Source organism: Otolemur garnettii, unplaced genomic scaffold (genome assembly GCF_000181295.1).
Source record: "Otolemur garnettii isolate 467f Iridium unplaced genomic scaffold, OtoGar3 scaffold00105, whole genome shotgun sequence".
In the NCBI taxonomy this organism is placed as follows: Eukaryota; Metazoa; Chordata; class Mammalia; order Primates; family Galagidae; genus Otolemur; species Otolemur garnettii.
Genome location: NW_003852500.1, coordinates 1,531,880 through 1,551,429, shown reverse-complemented (window position 1 = coordinate 1,551,429; position 19,550 = coordinate 1,531,880). Strand labels below are relative to the sequence as shown.

The 19,550-nt window shown below is 50.2% G+C and overlaps 1 protein-coding gene across 1 annotated transcript in view; it reads right to left on the bottom strand.

The window, feature by feature from the left end:
* Positions 1-9,287: 9,287 nt before the first annotated feature.
* Positions 9,288-19,550, bottom strand: part of RAB8A (RAB8A, member RAS oncogene family) — a 19,967-nt gene continuing 9,704 nt past the window's right edge. The window contains exons 3-7 of the mRNA XM_012809385.2: positions 16,486-16,563; positions 15,021-15,110; positions 14,596-14,661; positions 13,055-13,105; positions 9,288-10,654 (exon numbers count right to left, since the gene is read on the bottom strand). Coding sequence (XP_012664839.1) covers positions 10,562-10,654; positions 13,055-13,105; positions 14,596-14,661; positions 15,021-15,110; positions 16,486-16,563 — 378 coding nt within the window. The 3' untranslated portion in view covers positions 9,288-10,561. The remainder of the gene's footprint in view (positions 10,655-13,054; positions 13,106-14,595; positions 14,662-15,020; positions 15,111-16,485; positions 16,564-19,550) is intronic.

Below are 19,550 nucleotides of genomic sequence, written 5' to 3'. Positions count from 1 at the left end.
CATTCATTCATTGTCTTCTCTCCAAAATTCTTCAAGCACTTTTCCTTTTATTCATTTCTTTTATTTTTTCTTTCCTCCTCCTCTTCTCCTTCTTCATCTTCTTTCTCCTCCTCCTCCTCTTCCTCTGCTTTCTTTTTTTTAAACAGAGGGTCTCCTTCTGTTGCCCAGGCTAGACTGCAGCCTTGAACTTCTAGGTTAAATAACCCTGAAGCTTTAGCCTCCTGAGTAACTGTGACTACAGGCATGTGCTACCATGTCTGGCTAATTTTTCTCTCTCCCCTCCCTTCCACTTTCTCTTCCTTTCCCCCCTCCCTTGCTCCTTTCCTTTCTTCCTTCTTTCCTCCCTTCCTGCCTCCCCTCCTTCCTTTCTTTCTTTTGCAGAGACAGGATCTGGCTCTATTGCCTAGGTTGGTCCTGAACTTGAACAGGGTTCAAGCAATCCTCCTGCTGTAGCCTCTTGAATAGCTGAAATTACAGGTATGTGCTACCACATCCAGCTAATTAAAACATTTTTTTTGTAGAAACAGGGCGTCATGATATTGCCCAGGCTGGTTTTGAACTCCTGTCCTCAAGTGATCCTCCCATCTCACCCTCCCAAAGTGCTGGGATTACAGGTGTGAGCCACTATATCTGGCCTAACTACAAGGGCTAGAAAGTTTCCTTCATAAATAAATGTATTTAAATTTACAAATAGAGGCCAGGCATGGTGGCTCACCCCTGTAATCCTAGCACTTGGGAGGGCAAGGTGGATGGATTGCCTGAGCTCCCAGGTTTGAGACCAGCCTGAGCCAGAGCAAGACCCCATCTCTAAAAATAGCCAAGTGTTGTGGCACGCACCTGTAGTCCCAGCTACTTGGGAGGATGAGGCAAGAGAATCACTTGAGCCCAGGAGTTTGAGGTCTCTGTGAGCTATGATGTCACAGCACTCTACCAAGGGAGACAAAGTGAGATGCTGTCTCAAAAAAAAAAAAAAATTACAAATAGAGGCCGGGTGCGGTGGCTCATGCCTGTAATCCCACCTCTCTGGGAGGCTAAGGCAGGTGGATCGCTTGAGCTCAGGAGTTTGAGACTGGCCTGAGCAAAAAGCAAAGCCCATTTCTACTAAAAATAGAAAAATCAGGTGGGTGTTGTGGTGGGTACCTGTAGTAGTGGCTACTTGGGAGGATCACTTGAGCCCAAGAGTCTGAGGTTGCTGTGAGCTATGATATCATAGCCCTCTATACAGGGCACAAAGTGAGACTCTGTATCCCCCCCCCAAAAAGAGTCCATTACAAATAGGGTTCATTTGAATATTGGTAACATTGATGTCCTTGGAGAGATGAGGAGATGGCAGAATAGTAAGTAAGCAAATGAAGGAAACTCTGAGAGGCCCAGGCAGTGGATTGCTTGAGCTCATAGGTTCAAGACCAGCCTGAGCCAGAATGAGACCTCGTCTCTACTAAAAATACAGAAAACTTAGGCAAGAGGACCACTAGAGATCAAGAGTTGAAGGTTGCTGTGAGCTATGATGTTGCCATGGCACTCTACCCAGGATGACAGCTTGAGATTCTGTTTTTTTAAAAAAAGAGCTGGGCGCTGTGGCTCACACCTGCAATCCTAGCACTTGGGAGGCCCAGGCAGATGGATTGCCTGAGCTTGCAGGTTTGAGACCAGTCTGAGCCAGAGTTAGACCTTGTCTCTAAAAAAATTGCCAGGCGTTGTGGCAGGAGCCTGTAGTCCCAGCTACTTGGGAGGCAAGAGAATCACTTGAGCCCAAGAGTTTGAGGTTGCTTCAAACTATGACACCATGACACTCTACCAAGGGCGACGAAGTAAGACTCTATCTCAAGAAAAAAAAAAAGGAAAGAAAGAAACAGCTGACTCACAGTGGGTGCCAAAATGGGTACTTTGATTTCATTAAACACTAGAGAAATGTGGCTCCAGACAGTTGTTCCTGCCACCAATGTTGCCACACATAGTGACCATTGATGGCAAACCTATGATGTGTGAGATGTGTCATTAATTCACACATATTTTTGATAATGTTAAGGTCAAGGTACCACTGGAACACTGTGAGTCAGTTAACCCGGAGCTGGAGAAAGAGAGAAAGCAGTACCAATTCTCAGCACAGTTTTAAGTCTGTATAAAACCAGCAAAAAGATTGTGCCTCATGGATTGTCTCCATGGCCTCTCTCTCATTCTTAATTCTGGCCCTAGACTGGTGCTGAGAACCCTACCCACTGGCCTCATCTGATTTTTCAATATTTCAAAAGGTCTTTGTTACAGTACTGTCTCTCTGGGGACCTAGAAACATTGACTTGTTGATCAATGGCAGTCAATATTGACTTCCTGCTTCTGGAAGACAAACATACCCATACCCTCCAGGATGTAGCCCAAAGGAATTCTGAGGTAAGTGAAATTAAATGGATCTATTAAGAAATGTTCAATAAAACAGGGTGACAATGCGATGAAGAGCCTGGAATTGGAGCCAGATGACCTAGGTTCAAAGCCTAGCTTTCCTTACTTAGCTGGTATGTGACCTTGGGTAAGTCACTTAGCTTCTCTTGCCTGCATTTTCACCTGTTATTTGGGGATAATGATATTTACTTGGAAATGTATAGTTGACACAGAGCAAGCACTGTGGGTGTATATGCATATAAATTTATGATATTTATAGTTGTGTCCTAGCACAGGGCAATGTTTATAGGCTTATTATTTTTTCTACTTGGAAAAACCACTGCTTATCCTTCAAAACCCAGGAAAAGTGTCCCCTCATCAAGCTAGCTTTCCTGCCTCTTTCCCCAGACAAAGCTCTGGCACCCCTGTTGCTCCCCACCTTCCCCAGCGTTTCTCCCTTTGGCACAGCCACGATCCCATGGTGCTGGAGTGTTTTTGTCTGACTGTCTCCATCAGACTGGGGCCTCCTGAGTACCAGCGTCCAGAGTAGGGTTCTTTTATTAATTTTTTTTTAATCTGGGTTCCCAGCACCCCTTCCTGCTGGCTGGGCCCAGATGAGGGGGCCAGGGTGCTTGTTGATGAATAGCTATCTAGCGATAAATGAACCCATACTAAATTTCAAACTCCTGATCTGGGCCTTAGGGCCTCTCCTACTTCCTCATTCCCTACATTCTAGTCTTAAGGACTTGTTGCTGTCTCTCCCTCCAGGCCTTTGCCCACATTCCCCTGCCGGGAGTACACTTTCCCCAAGCTGAGGTTCTATTTTCTCATGGTTACCTCAAATGACCCCTTCTCCAGGAAGCCCTCCCCCAACCTCCCTCACCCCGAAAATTCCTCATGCCTCTTCTGTACCCCACCGTCCCTGTTCCTCTTTCTGGCTCAGCCTGTCTCCCATGCTGTCTCCTTGAGGACCGGAGAGTGCTGAGGCTCTTGGAGTACATACCTGGAGGCCCCCCTCTGGTGGCTGAGGCCCTTACTCTGGCTGTGCCGGCGCCTGTAGGAGCCTGGGTTTCGATTCAGGGTCTGCTTGTCATCAGTGGGGCGGGACCAGTTGCCCCTAGGCGGTTTCTGGGTTTCTGTTTCCTCTAGCAAGCAGGTGAGCCCTGGAGGCGGGACCAGGCCAACCAAGCTGCTGTCTGTCTGCAGTCCACCAAAGCCACTAAAGCTGCAGGAGGTGGTGGACAAACTTGCTCCTGCTTAGCCTTCAACAAGCTATTCTTGAGAATCTATTGTGTGCCAGCTCCTCGGGGGACAGAGGGGTGAACCGAAGACAGGTGCAAGCCTTCTTCTCCCAGCACATGTAATCTATTCAGTGGAAAATCATTAATGTCATCATTATGAAGTGGCCCGATTATCAGGAAGCTTGGGGGTGGGGTGGGCAGAGGGGACTTTATTGACCTAGAGAAAGGAGGATTTGGGGGCATGTAAGAGTTAACTGAACTTAGGGCTGGTGCAGAAAGAGTGTTGTATGTGGAGGGAACAACACAGGAAAAGATTCTGAGTCTGGAGTGAGCCTTGACAGGTGAGTCTCTGGGCGAGCACAGGGTCAAAAAAACCCCAAACAAACCAAAAATTCATTCAGAATTAATTAGATTTTACATTGCATCAAGGCTGATGTAGTCCAGGCTGGATTCCTTATTACATATTTATTATCAGTGTGTTCGTGGTTTTTTTTTTGCAGTTTTTGGCCAGGGCTGGGTTTGAACCTGCCACCTCTGGCATAGGAGGCTGGTGCCCTACTCCTTTGAGCCACAGATGCAGCCCTTTTTTTTTTTTTAACCTTATTTTAAAAGAAGTTAAAATGTTTTTGGAGCTCCTACACATACTTTGTGGGCCCAGGGTGTGGCCCCCTGTGCTTAACGGATTGGCCATTCCTGGCTGTGCTCTGTGTGCTCATAAGCATATGGGCAAAACCACTTCCTCTTTGCTTCACATGTAAAAATAGCCCAGATAGGCCTGGTTCCCATAGGTCAATAGTTAGGGTGCCGGCCACATATGCTGAGGCTGGCAGGTTTGAACCTGGCCCAGGCCTGCTAAATGACAATGACAACTGCAACAAAAAAATAGCCAGGTGTTGTGGCGGGTGCCTGTAGTCCCAGCTACTTAGGAGGCTGAGGCAAAAGAATCACTTAAGCCAAAGAATTTGAGGTTGCTATGAGCTGTGAGCTGTGACACCATAGTACTCTACTGAGGGTGACATAGTGTGACTCTATCTCAAAAAAGAAAAAGTGGCCCAGATACTTTTAGCTGGGCAAAGGGCCTCTCCCTCAGCCTATCACCCTAGCCTAGCTGGGCTAGATAAACCCCACTGTAGGGTAAAGCTGGGTGCCCCTCTCACCTCTCCCCCATTTCTTCTCAAGGTGGCAGGGGGCAGGGAATGTTGTCTGGAGTCTGTATGTCAACAAGCCCCAAGCAGGAGATAGACACATGGAACCTGGCTTCTTGCTCACCTGCTGTGTGGCCTTAGGTGAGTTGCTCAGCGTCTCTGAGCTTGTCAGTTCCACATCTTTGAAGTGGGAGTGATAATGGAAACCCTTAGTCACGTGAAGATGATAGGAAAACAACCCTACAGCCCAGACAGAGCATGGAGCTCAGTTGAAAGTAATAACATGAGGATTCTTCATTGTGACTTAATCCAGTGCCTCTGTGCTTGACTGCGGGAGAGGCAGGCTTGGGCTCCAGATCTCATAGCTGAGCTGCTTTGGGCAAATCAGTTCACCTCTCTGACCCTCTATGGTCTCTATAGCCCAATGGGCTGACTCCCAGCTTCGATGGTGAGAAACAAGTGCTGTTGTGGGAGGGGATTGGAAGTGCCTGGGAGATTCTTGGCACTTAGAAAGTCTGGGAATCAGGTGTGAGGGGTGGGGGTGTCAAGGACTCTAGGAACACAGGGCTTAGTTCTGGCCCAGCCCCTGAGGCCCCACAGTGAAGGGCTCCATCTCACTTCCCCTGACCTGCTTAGGCAATGTGGTCTCCCACAAACTAACGACTTCTTTTCAGAAACAACAGAATAACCTCTCACCCCCTCAGTGTTTTTGGCTTGCAGGAAGGAAGGGGACGAGTGGTAGCCTGTGTGGCAGGGGAATGGAGGTGTCCCAGTTGGGAGGTAGTGGGCTGGAACTCCAAAGTCCCCCTCCCTCTGATGTCAGCTTCTTTTTTTTTTTTTGAGACGGAGCCTCAAGCTGTCCCCCTGGGTAGAGTGCCGTGGCATCATGCTCACAGCAACCTCCAACTCCTGGGCTCAAGCAAGTCTCCTGCCTCAGCCTCCCAAGTAGCTGGGACTACAGGCGTCCGCCACAACGCCTGGCCATTTTTTGATTGCAGCCATCATTGTTGTTTGGCGGCCCGGGCTGGGGATTCGAACCCGCCACCTTAGGTGTATGTGGCTGGCGCCTTAGCCGCTTGAGCCACAGGCGCCGAGCCTGATGTCAGCTTCATCTAGGGAGATACATTGGGGCTTCTTGGGCCTTCTCACCTTCGGGCTTCTCGCCTCAGCTAGTGAGTGGGACATTCATGGTCCTATGCGAAGTGGCCTTTGGAGTAGTTATCACGATGCTATATCACTGCTGAGAAAATGCTGGAACCACAGATGTTAGGGAGGCATGAAGTCCTTGGATTCTGCCAGTGGTGGGCTTGGTACAATTTTATGGTTCTAGCTTCCTACAATGCCTCTTTTCAGTCATTGATCCCACAACCATTGGCAGAGCCCTAGGTCTGTGTGGAACATGCTAGATGCTGGGGATGAAGCTGGAGACAGGACACACATGGTCCCTGCCCTGCTGGGGCCCACAGTCCATAAAGAGACACATGTTGAAGGAGTTCATATGCAGGAAATGCTGGCAGACAAGGAGACAGCAAGGGCAAAGGTCCTGGGGAGGGAATGAACTAAGCACCCTTGAGGAATAGAGAACAGCTAAGGTGTCCAAGAGGTAGAAACAGCCCAAATGCCCATCAGTGCATTAATAGATCAACCCAATGTGATCCAGCCACACAATGGACTATGGTTCAGCCTGAGGAAGGAATGAGGAGGCAGTGATATGTGCTGCACTGTGGATGATGCCCAAAACTTCATGTTGAGTAAAAGAAGCCAGACACAAAAGGACAAGTATTTTGTGACTCCTTTGACATGAAAGGTTCCCAACAGGCAAATACACAGAGACATAAGGCAGATTAATGGTGGCCAGGAGCTGCGGGGGAGTGGGGAGTGACTGACTGCTAATGGAGCCCAGGTAATGAAAATGTTCAAAAGTTGACTTGGGGGCAGGTGTGGTGGATCAAGCCTGTAATCCCAGCACTTTGGGAGGCTGAGGAAGGAAGATTTGCTTCCTCGGCAATCGTAAGCTATGTTGATGACTTATCAGGCTTTGCCAGGGAGCTCTGAGTTCTAGAAGCAGGATTCTAGGCCCTCTGAAAGTGGGTGTGCGGAAGCCCAGGGATAGAGATATGAAATGTTGAGGGCAGCTGAGCGGGAGACTTTCAGGGCAGGCTCCTAACCTTATCAGGTGGGGAGGGACACAGTTGGGGGCTCCCAAATGCTTTGAGTTTGTACTGCCTTCTCGGTGGGCTTTGGGGTGTCTAGAGAGGGGGGAGCCCTGGGGACAGGCCTCTAGGTTGCAGAGGCCACTAGGTTGCAGCTAGTTGCTCTGAGGGGAGAGAATGTCAGCTGCTCACTCCTTCACCCTAGAAGCCATATATGTGTCCTTCATTTTTCTTTAATAGACAGGGTCTTGCTCTGTCACCCAGCTGGAATGCAGTGGCATAACCAGCTCACTGATGCTTGGGCTCAAGCCATCCTCATGCCTTAGCCTTCCTAGTGGAACTATAGGTGTGCCTGGCTAATTTTTTTTTTTTTTTGGTAAAGATGGTGTGTGTGGGTGACACTCTTGTTCTTGTTGGTCTTGAATTCCTGGCCTCAACCAATTCTCCTGTCTCAACCTCCCAAAGTGCTGGGATTACAGGTGTGAGTCACCATGGCCTGATTTCTGTCCCCACTCCCCCCCAGACAGACTCTCAGGGTGTAGCCCTCGGTACAGTGCTGTGGTGTCATAGCTCACAGCAACGTCAAACTCTTGGGCTTAAGCGATTCTTCTGCCTCAGCCTCCCAAGTAGCTGGGACTATAGGCACCTGCCACGATGCCCAGCTATTTTTTTGGTTGTAGTTGCCATTGTTGTTTGGCAGGCCTGGGCTGGAATTTGAAACCGCCAGCATCGGTGTACATGGCTGGCACCCTAGCCGCTGAGCCATAGGCGTTAAGCCTGATTTCTGTTTCTTAAGGATACACCGGAAATAGTTTGAAGGACAAAGGAGGCTAAGTGGTTCATGAGGAAGCTCTGAGAGGTTCTGATCAGAGTGGCTCTAACACAAGAGGGGTCAGCTACTGGCCACGATGAAAGACAGGGGATGAGCCCAGGTAAGAGCTGTGTTACTTTTAAGGTACTGATTAGATGTTCAAATTGGAATAAGGAGCACGCAGGTGGAGCTCAGACTTGGATCTGGGCTGCGTTTGCAACTTGGAAGCCAGTGGCCTGTCTGAAGGCACAGGAGTGTGTGCAGAAGAGTTAACGCAACAGACCTGAGGCTTATTCTTGAGAAAGGCCTGCTGGCAAGGTGGGCCCTTAGCTGGTAAAATTCCCTCCTGATAACTCCCCTACACACGTGGCTCAAAACTGTGCCTAAACTTCTTTTTGTTTTTAAGAGGCAGGGTCATGCTCTGTTGCCCAGGCTAGACTAGTGGCCACTGTAACCTTGAACTCTGAAGTGACCTTCTTGCCTCAGCCTCCTGAGTAGCCGGGACTACAGGTGTGCACCACCATGCTTGGCTAGTTTTTCTATTTTTTTTTTTTTTTTTTTGTAGACATGGGATCTTGCTATATTGCCTAGGCTGGTCTCAAACTACTGGCCTCTAATGATCTTCCTGCCTTGGCCCCGAAGTGTTGAGTTTACATGTATGAGCCGCTGCACCCAGTCTAAACTTTTTGAGCAAACAATGCCATTTCTGCTCAATACATCTTTCTGGAGTTTGGAATCTTGCTGTGTGCCAGGCCAAGGGTGACTATGTGGTCAGCCCCAGTTAAGAATCTGGCTATGGAATCTCTAATGAGCTTCTGATAGTCACCGCTGGGGGAACCAGCTTCTGCCTGGTTTCCCCTAGACTTCACCCTCTGTGCCTTCTGTCTGTTGGTTTTCCATTGCAGCCCTTTGCTATGATGCACCTTAGCCATGAGTAGTTATATGGCAAGTCCTAGTGAACCACTGAGCCTGGGAAGGAGTGCTGGGAGAGGACCCCTGGTGGGGTAGAAGAAACACCCTGGGGAATAGTCAGAAGGTGGCTCTGGAAGCCACCAGGGAGGTGGGAGGGAAACAGTGGCCAAGATGTATGGCAGAAACCAGGTGGGCGGGGCGGATGCAGAACTTGGCCATGTGGATATCATCAGTAACCAAGACAAGAGAATCTGGATGGCATGATGGGGACTGAGGTTGGCCAAGCAGACCATACAGGACACAAAAGTAGAACTGTGAGGGGGACTTCTGTGAAAGGTGAGGCAGAGGTTGGACTATGGCTGCGGGGGGCACTGTGGGGAGCTAACTTGAACCAAATTTGCCCTTTTATGACAGGTGTCATGTCCTCCAAGTCACCCTTCCTGGCCAGGGTACCTCTTAGCTTCTGCTTTGATCTTGTCCAGACCTGAGCCCTGCTCTCTGGACACTTGGCCACCACCACATGGCCTTATAGGGAAAACATGGACATCAAAATCCATGAACTTGATAATGAGCTTTAATTTGTTTGTTTTCCTTAAGTGCATTTATCAATGTAAACAGAGCATGTTAGAGATTCCAGGGGAGAGCAGACTATTGCTGGTACGTTGGTTTTAATAAAAAAAACAAAACAACAAAAAAAGAGACACCATGATGCCAATGGCTTGGACAGTAGCTCAAGGAGGGGGAAAACCCATAACAAAAGAAAAGGCTCCCTGGTGACACCCCTCCAGCCTGGTGACCTGGTCCCAACTGCAGTCCCTCTATAGGACAGAAAACTGTCAAAACAGAACCCAATGATGATGGCTCAAAACTAACCCAGACTGCCTTTGGGCAGCCCATTTCCATGGAATGCCTCTTGTTTTAGCCACATCCAGCTAGGGGTAATAGGAGCTTGTTCCCAATCACCTAGGTTTGACATTGGAAATCAAAGATGGAATCACTTCATGGCACTACGAATATGGAAAAATAAAAATCTCAGCTAGGAAGGATGTCCAATTTGGAGACAGCATGAGGATGCAGAGTGGGGGCCATTTTGGTGCTGAGAAGAGGATGACCCCATTGCAGGAGGACTGCGTAGCAGGTGTAGTTGTTTTCAGGGTCACCTGTGGTACAGGTACACACAGTGTCCCCTTGGTGCTCAGACAGGGACGGCCAAGGGGCCTGGCTGGACCACAGCCCTAAACCTGGCTGTGAACAGGAGAAGCCGCCCAGGGTTCTTTCCTTCTCAACACTTTAAACAGGATTTCCTTAATTTGTGCTTTCCCTTTGGTTTAACAGTTAAAAAAGAGAGAGGGGGGAAAATGATTTTTGTCACTTGTCCAAAACTGAGAGGAAGTGGGCAGCAGTCTTGTGGGCGGACACTTCCTGGTGGGATTGGCGGCTTCCGTCAGGGTGCAGAGCCTAACACTCCCAGAACTGCCACTGGCCTGTGGGGGCCTTACTTCCCTGGTGGGGGATAGGAACGGGCTTTCTGGTGGGGATTTGGGTCATGGCAAGGCAAGGAACTGCAGACCCAGACATGGAGGCTGCCACTGGTTGTTGCTGCTGGTCACACCTTGACTCCGTCTCCCTCTCTCTTTTTCTGGATACTCGATGCATGAGTAGGCCCATTCTTCAGTGGACGTTACAGAAAAAATAGCAAATTCTTAACTTATTCCATTTCCAAAGTTGAAAAAGATCAGACAGTTACTAAAATAAACAATTTCTCAATTGCATTCTGGTGGCTGCAGGCCCAGTGGCCATGGGCCCAGTGGCCACGGTGCGGACGGGGCGTTGGAGATGGGAGGGCCCCGGCTGAGTGAGGGGTTCACTCAGAACAGGCACAGTCAGCTCAGCTGAGCGAGGATCAGAGTAAGGCTGAATTCCTCACAGAAGAACACATCGGAAAAAGCTGCTCCTTTTCTGCTGGTCTGGCGTGATTTTGACTCCTTGGTTGCTCCCCTGGGGGCTGTTGCCTTCCTGGAATCACAAGAGGATTTGATTTCTAAGGTTACCACAGAATATCAGCATTCCATCCAGCAGGTGGTGCATCCATCTCCTTTTAACCAATTATCCATCCATCCATCCAACAACTGTTCCTTCTAACTGACAGTTCATCTTTCACAGATTTCCTTTTCATCTACTACCTACTACCCCTTCCAACCATTACGTCAATCATTTATCCACCTACCGATACCCATCTCACTCACCCTTCTGACATATTTTGAACCACTTGTTCTCCCATCCAACCAACTCTCTTCTTTCTATACCTCCTTCCCTGCATTCACTTGCCCTTTCCTCCTTCCTTTTCTGTGCTGAGTACCATCCATTGAAGCAGCCCAGGTTTGAACCCAGAAAACCTGGCCAGGTCCCACTGCCACTTGCATTCAACTGGTCTCTGTATCCCTGTGCCACAGCTCTGCCTTACCATCTCTCCTCTCTTATTTGCCTTCCACCTTTTGCTATGGTGGATGAAAGACCTGAGCTCTACTCTTGTCAACTTACTCTCTACTAAAGCCCCCAGCACCCCCCACAATCTTCAGAGCAGAATGCCCCAAGTCAGCTGCCTGGCACGCAGAGCCTGTGTGATCTGTGGATCCTGGGAACTCAAATCCTGTTTTCTTCCACCTCATCCTGTTTGAAAGGCTTGCACCCCCTTCCCTCTCCTCCACCTTCATTTCTTAGACTAACTCCTTCTCATTTCTGAGCTCTTAGGTAAAAGCTGGATTGATGCAATAGCAACGACTCAAGGCCTCCAATGTGCCAGGCTTCTTACTGGGCACTGGGCAAGCAGTGGCAGATGAGACAAAAGCTCCTGTCCAGGGGAGCTTGCACTGTACAGGGGGAAGATAGATCACGGAGGAAATACACAGGCAGCATGATTTCCCACAGTGGTGAGCAATGAGAGAGACAGGGACAAGGGGCAGAGTGACAGTGGGAGGTGTATTTTGATGGCAACGTCTGAATGGAGACTTCACAAAGGGAGGAAGTCAGATTAGTGAGGGGTGATCCAGACTTGTGATCAGTAGAACACAGCCTCTGAAGATGTCCACACCTAATCCCTGGAACCTGAAAATATGGCATGTGACACGGCACAAGGGACTTTGCGGATGTGGTTAAGGTGAGGTGGGGGTGAGGAATATCCAGGTGGGGCCATTCTGATCACAGGAACCCTTAAAAGCAAGAGCAGCTGTCGTCAGAGAAATGGGTAGGGCACAGAAAGGAACTAAACTGCCAGTGGTTTACAAATCAATTAAGAAAAAGCAAAATCACAAGGACTGGAGTTATGCATGGGCACTCATGTTCTATGATGTCAAAGGATCTGGCACATTCTCCAGGTAGTCAACTGCCTGGCATCACAGGGGCGGGCGGAAGAAGGCAAAATATCACCACAATACTCAGGGAGCCACAGTGAATCAGAGGGGATGTAAAGAGTCAGATCTTGACCATTACATTGAAGAAAGAAAACTGCAAGAAAATCCCAGTCAGTACATTGGTTTACGTGGAGTATTTCCTAGTTTGATTTAATGGCCAAAAAGCTATTAAATCAATCATGTGTGTTACTATTCAACTCACATCCTCTTTGAATTATGAAAATGTACATATTCTGTCAACTACCTAATTGGCACTTTGTATTTTATGGGCAGTCTCGTGTGAAACAGAGCACTCTACGCTCTTTGGTCAGACAGTGAATGGAACTTATTGGGGAAAGGGTAGCCACTGGAACTAGGGGTCAGGAGGAAGGGTCACAACGATGTTTGTACAGGGATATGTTTTGATGCTGAGCCTGGTGGACTATGAAATCACTCAAGTGGTAAACAAAAAAAGGAGGAAACAAACCAACAGGTGTCTGGGGAGGGATTCAGGCAGACCTCCCTAGATCCCTCAGAGATCCTGGGACCTGATAAAGGTCACTGAGGTATCACCACTTGCAGAATTGGGGCTAAGGTAGGGGATAGGGGAAGATCACCAATCTGCCATACTTGTGAAGATGGTAAGCCAGTGGTTGTCAGACACAAGAACCGAGAACCATGGAGGGCCTTATTACTGCGTGGACTCTGGCCTTGGCTTTGCCCAAGAGGTCTGGGAGGCTCTTTTTTAGGAAAAGGCTCTCTCTTCTCAAACACCACCACCACATGGGTTGCCTGGGTAGTCCTTCTCATAAGCTGAATGCAAAGGGCTGTTTGTCCCCTAGGGGCTTGACATGCAGGGCCTTGTCTGCCTGGGCAGCGCCCCTCGGATGACAGAACCTGCTGGTGCCCCAACCACATCTGCAAATTCTTCCTCTTCCCTACCAATTTCCTATGGGGTCTGCCTGGGCCCTAAAAAGCAGGATTTGGCAGAGACCCTCTTGGGGATCTGGGAAGGACATGTACTCACCAATTTTTTGTCCATTTTTGCTTTGATGTCTCTGGCGAGAGTGAAAAATGCCTGTGGAATCAGCACAGTGTTAGTAGTGTGGAGTGGCAGGACCCTGAATCCTTGGCCACCCACATGGGCAGGATACAACTTTGAAATGACTTTCTAGGCGGGGGTCTCCCATTTGGCCCTTTGATACCTGCCTGTGACAGTGGACTCAGCCGGCCTTTCTAGTCCTACCCTCTGCCCACCCAGACTGCTCCAACTGTCTAATGTCAGCTTTCATATCTGCAGAGTGCCTTATGTCAGGCAGACCTCCCTGGATCCCTCAGAGGGGACTTTTGCACAGGCTGCCTCCCCTGAGGCAACAATCCTGTGAAGTGGGGCCACACACAGTTGGCCAGGAAGAAAATTGAGGCTTAGAGGGGCCAAGTGACTTGTCCAAAGGTACTCAGTGCTTAACTGACTGATCCAGAAAGATCTCGAAGGAGAGTCTAGCTCTCCATCTCTGACTCCTAGGTTCTATCTGGCCATTCTGGCACCCATTCTGATGGTCAGGAAGAAGGACAAGCAGCTCTTTGGCCAAACAAGCTCCATTTTGAGTCTGTGCCTGGCAGGACAAGGGAGTGAAAGGCTCATCTTCCAGCATGGCCAAGGCTCACACTGTCACATGGCCTTTTGAACATTTCCTCCTGCCCCTCGTGTACTCTTTCCACAAAAACCCATAAACTCCTCTCTGTGAGCTTACCTTACCCCTGGGGAGGGACCTATTGAGATGGTCGTAGAGGCCCACTTTGCACACATACAGCTGTGACGTGGGGAGATTTGCTGGGGAGAGTGGCTCAGGGTGCTGAGGAAGTCTGAGGAGGCTACAGGGGCTTCTGTGATGTCAGACTATCTGGGCTGGGCCCTGGTGGGAAATCTGACAGGCGGGGATGAGGGAGAGAACATGGCAAAAGCTTGGAGGACGGAATGGCCCGGGTTGCCTGGGGAGGGTCGAGGGCAGGGTTGGGGAAGCCCCAGCCCTGGATGGCAAACACCAGCCAGGGCCAGCAAGGAAGGGCCTTCTGTACTAGGTGAGTTCCATGCCAGGTCAGGAGCCTGGGCTGCATTAAGTTGGGTGTGATGTGGAAGATCTAGTTTGGAAACATTACCAGGATGGTGAAATGCAGGGAAACGGGGTTGGCCACAGGTCAGCGTTATCCCATGGAGAAGAGAGGTGCCTGGGAAAGGCCTGGTCAGAGCTTCCTAACATGCCTGGAATTTGTCCAGGGCCTGTCTGTAGATGACTAGTATAGCCAAAAGCATGAACCTGGAGCTGGGCCCAGGCACCCAGCCACCTGGGATGTGTCCTATGTGGCCTACATGGGGTTTGTGCTTGCTATTGTCAGATTTCCACAGGCCACCTGCGCCTGACACACAGTGCTGCCCAGGAAATGCTCCACAGAAGACTGATTGACAGCTTGAAGACAACCCCGCTGGTAAACCTCTCTGGAGGACACTAGCCCATCCCTTGGCAGATCTCACAGACCCCATGTACCCCAGCAGGGCCTAGGACTCACGTTCTCCACGTTGATGTTGGCCTTTGCACTGGTCTCCATGAACTTGATTCCATAGTCGAGGGCCAGCTGTGAGGGAGGAAGAAACATGTGTGTGCTCATCAGCTGCCAGGCACTCCTGAGCTGAGGGCTGAGGCTGACACCAACGGGGAGCAGTGATGGGGGTGGGAGGGTGGACAGAGGCCTGCTATGCTCTACCCTGTTCCCTGTGGCCCTGAAGCCCTATGGGTTTGCAGTGAGCCGTCTGCAGCCTAAAGCCAGGTGGGCACACGCTCACCAAGATTGTGAAAACTATCTCCCCCAAGTTTAGCCTTTCTACCAATGAGCACTTGGGAGGCCCTGGAGCAGGGCAAAGACAAGAGAAGCCCTCTGTGTGGGGAACTCTGAAATTCCAAAGTCCTTTTGCCCCTCAGGGCCACCATGCCCACCTTTTCTCCTCGTTCCTTGGAAACTTGTCTCCTGTCATTCACATCACACTTGTTCCCGAGTATCATCTTTTCGACATCTGCAGAGGCGTGCTGAGGGGAGAGGTGCAAGAAGGGGCAGTCAGATCAGACAACACAGACTAGGCCACCTCTGTCAACACATGGCCTGTCCCTTGAAATCAGAATGATGGGGTCAGGACTGCTAGGCACAGCAGAGGACCAGAGGACAAGCTGAAACTGAGAGGGGCTGAGCAGCAGGGCCTACGTCACAAAGCCAATGCCCTTGGCTCAACCTTTTGGCTGAGGTCAAGGTTCTAGCTATTATTCCGACCAAGCATACAACTTCTGGCTGTGGAGAGCAGCTTCTCTGTGGGCTATCAGTCAGGCCCCCAGGCCTGGACTTTTGGTGGGGTCTGGTCTATGGGAGGTGAGTGAGACTGAGATATTTAACTCCCCAACACTCTTGCTTTCCTCCCTCCCTCCTCAGCTCCTTTATGGGAGGCCCCAGCTGCTGTCCTGCGATCTTCTGCTCTGACTTTTCAATTTTCTCTTTACGATCCAGAAATGTACAGTGCCTGAGGTGGCCACAGGTCTCTGCCATTGCCAGCCCTTGGTATTTTACCATCTCCCAGTATTGCTTTAACTCTGCCCTTGTCCCTCAAAGTGGCTCCTTCATCTAACCCTCCTCACCCCCAGTACAGGGGTCTTGCTCCCCAAATGATAGGGACGTTGCAAAGTACCATCTTCTTCCACCAGCTTGGGCCTGGTCTCAGTGGACCCACTTTACTCCTCCCAGCTTAACTTCCTAGGAACTAGAAGACACTCTCACTTACTGGCCAGAAACAGAGTTCTGGGTAGACAGTGATGTGACCTTCTGCCGTGGCCTTATGGATGGGTAATACTCTTTGGCTGTGCCTCAGACCCAAAGCCCCACCTAGTTACTTATCAAAAGCTAAAGGTGCCATAGTCCAGAAAGGCTTTGAGGGTAAGGTCAGCTTTCTGGGGAGCAGGAAGATGGAGATGCTGACTTTGGGGGTGGGGCTAGCCTCCCCTTTTTTATTCCTTCGCAGTTCAAGGTCTGAATGTGGGTAGCTTGTACCAGCTCACACCCTGCTCTGATGTAGCTCAAAGTACAATCTGATCTGCCTGCTCATCACACCCTCCCAATACAAGGGTCATGCCGGTGCTAGAAGCTTCCCTCTCTAGACAGCACCAAATGCTCACGGTGACCACAAGCTTTTCTCATGACTGTGACACTGGTCAGATCTGACAGCTCAGCTGGGGAAATGGGCTCTGGGAGCTACTCTGTGACAGGACCAGGCCAGCATGCGGTTCCTACAGCTAACTGTCTAGGCCTCAGTCCCTGCTCCCCTCTATCCTTAACTCTCACGCTCTGGGCAAGTTACTTCTAGGTGCCTCTGGGTAAAGGCTGAGGAGCAGACCTGAGGTAGGGGCCAGCAAGCCTTACCTCTTCAATGTTTCGAATCCAGTTCCGGATGTTGTCAAAGGACTTCTCATTGGTGATGTCGTAGACCAGCATGATGCCCTAAACAGGGATAGACAGAGACACAGGTTCCTAACAAGTGGCAGGTTCTTAGAAGGAGAAGCCCCAGCAGGCTAGTGGAGATGGGAAGACAGTGGCATGGGGCCCACTGTCGGTCTCATGGCCAAGCCCATTGGTTGCTACCCTTTCCAATGAAACACCTGGAAGCCAGCCCCCTTCTGGTCTCCAGGCTCTAGCCCGGTTCCTGTGGCCACCAAGACCACCCTTCTGCCTCACAAACCAGGCCATCACGGCCCTTGTTTCTCGGCCTGGCTGGCTTCCTGCACTAGCAGGTAAGTCCTGCCAACAACAATCCCTGGGGTCCAGGAGGTCCTATAGTCCCCTCATGGTGAGCTGTTTCACAAGCCCATAGCCTACTACATCCCCTCATGCTGACCTTCCCCAGCAGCCAGCCTCCTCCTCAGCTTTCACACCCTTCAATGTGTCAGGTATTGCAGTGGGGTCTCACTGAAGCCTTTCAGGCCCTGTCTGGGTGGGTCCCACCATGCCCACTCTATAGGTGGAAGCCTGAGGGTGCAGGTGGTGGCCAGGCCCCTCTATAGTCGTACATGAGTGTAAATGCTAGGATGGGGGTATGAACCCAGGCGGCCTGATGCCGACACCCCTATGCCTCCCAATGGGCCTCCTCTCAGTTCCCTAAGCATTGCGTGAGTGCCTGAGAGACAATCCTGAAAGAGCTATAGAGTAGTCCCGCCTCAGTCCACGATCTCACCATCACTGTGGAGAAGGGCAAATGTCTCCATGTGACACAAGGGGAAACAGGCACAGAGATGTGACCTTTAAGATTCAAGTCTAGGTGGGTCTCACTCTCAAAGAGCTGGTAACACGTTCCTCTTGGGAACCTCCCTGGGCCTTTGTCAGCACCAAAAGCAACATGTGGGGCCACTCTTTGATGGGTGCCTTGGACAACCTCCAGGGGCACCCATAGTGGGGCAGTGTGCAGGGCCACTGCAAGGCCCCCTGTGCAGCTGAGCTCTTGGTTCTGAGGCACATGGCTGCTTTATACCCTGGACCAGCTTAATCTGTTCCTCCATACTACCAGTTCCAAGGGCACAGCCCTGTGTCTGTGGCACCTAGAGGCATACTGATGGCCTCTGCAGAATAAGAACATGGGTCATATGGCACTAGGTAGATAGGTATGGGACAAACCCATGCAGATGGGGTTAAGAAAGCCACCGCACTCCCAAATTCCCCTCCGAGATCAGGGAAATGAATGTCCTTACAATCTGTAGCAGCCACTGCCAAGGCCAAGGCCCCTCACTTTCAGGGATCCCCTGAGGGGCCACTAATGGAGGACTCAGAGGGGTTTGGTGGCCCCTGATGTCTGCCATGCCCTAGCTAAGGTGGGCAGACCCTATGAGTCAAGCACTGTCAGGGGCAGGGGCCCCTTTAATCCAGGGACTGGACTCTCTGATGGCCAAGGGTTCCCCCCACCATTAGCAAGTTGGCACCATGTGCCCAACATTCCAAGTTTCCCGATTTTTATCTATTATGGGGGAGAAGGGAGATAATCTGTGAATTTAGAGGCAGTGGGTATAGCTGTCTATCAGGATAGAGCAGAAGTACATGAAAAACACTGGATCACCCTATTCCAGGCCTTCCTTGAAACTCCCTGCAGGACTGTAAGTGACTATTTTCTGGGCCCCTACCCAACACACCTCCACATGTTGGTAAAACTCACAGAGGGTCACCAGACGTCTAAAGCTCCCCAAATTTGGCACTTCTCAAACCAAGGGTCTAGACCTCTAGGAAGGAGAAGCTGATGTAGCTGCAATGGTAGTGAAGTTCTCTGCTCTGTCCTGCACAGCCACTGCTAACACAGCTCTGGGATGCATGAACCAAGCTGCTGTAACAGAGGGATTGGAATTTGAATTTTAAATGGTTTAAGATTTAAATAGGGTTGGCTTGGGTCTAGGAAGACTGAAAACCACAATCATCTCAGTGCTAACTGAGAATGTGGGCTCTAGAGACAGCCAGCTTGCCCTGACCCTGCCGTTTGCCCTCAGTCAACTTAAGTAGGGCAAGCAATCAAGCCTAACTTTAGGTTGCCAGTCACCCAACAAGGCAGTAACGCTGGCACCTGCACTCAGGGGGTTATGGCCAAGAAGCAATGAGATAATCTGGGCTAAGACCTGGGTCTGGCGCCTGGCACATGGAGGGCTCAGTAATTGGGACAGGGTGTTGGGTAGCAACTTCAGCCCAGAGAGGGTTGGGACCTACCTGAGGTCACACAGCTCTCTCCAGGGGCAGAAGCTCCCTTAGGACCCCAGGATCCTGAGGTCCTTGCCCTACCTTACCCTGTACCAGAGCACAGAGAGGTGAGGGGAAAAAACGTAAATTTTAATGAGGAGCACTAAGGTTGCAACCCACACAGTTGAGTTTCTATTTTGTTTCAGATGGTGTTGGGATGCTCTAAATACTTAACGTCCCCATTCACTACTGCAGCCCACAGGTCTTTCCTGAGTTCCTACTATATACTCAGCAGGTTCCCAGGAAATAGGCACATGGCAGTGACTGAGACCAGAGTGTGTGGTCTAGCAGAGGAAACAGGTGCCCATGCAATAATGGGGTGTGCTAGGGAAAGTGTAGGCAGCAATGGGTGCTGGGAAGGGGTAGATATAGCCATTCATCATCATTGCATCCTAGGTTATCAAGTTCTCCATTCCATTTTCTAAGTAAAGAACTGGAGCTCAGACAGTAACACAGGGTCTTGGGCCAAGTCCAGGGGCTTGCCCTCCTACTTCTAGCCCTGAATGCCCTGGACCCTCCCTCTGATGGTCCAGGCTTCCAGCCACCACCTGTAAGTTGGCACCATGTACCTAACATTCCAAATTTTTTTAGATTTTTACCTATTGTAGGGGAGGTAATCTGGGAATTAGGAGGCAGTGGTTTCAGCTCTCTATTAGGATACAGCAGAAGTACCTGGAAAATGCAAGGTCACCCTATCTTAGGCCCTCCTTGAAATTCCC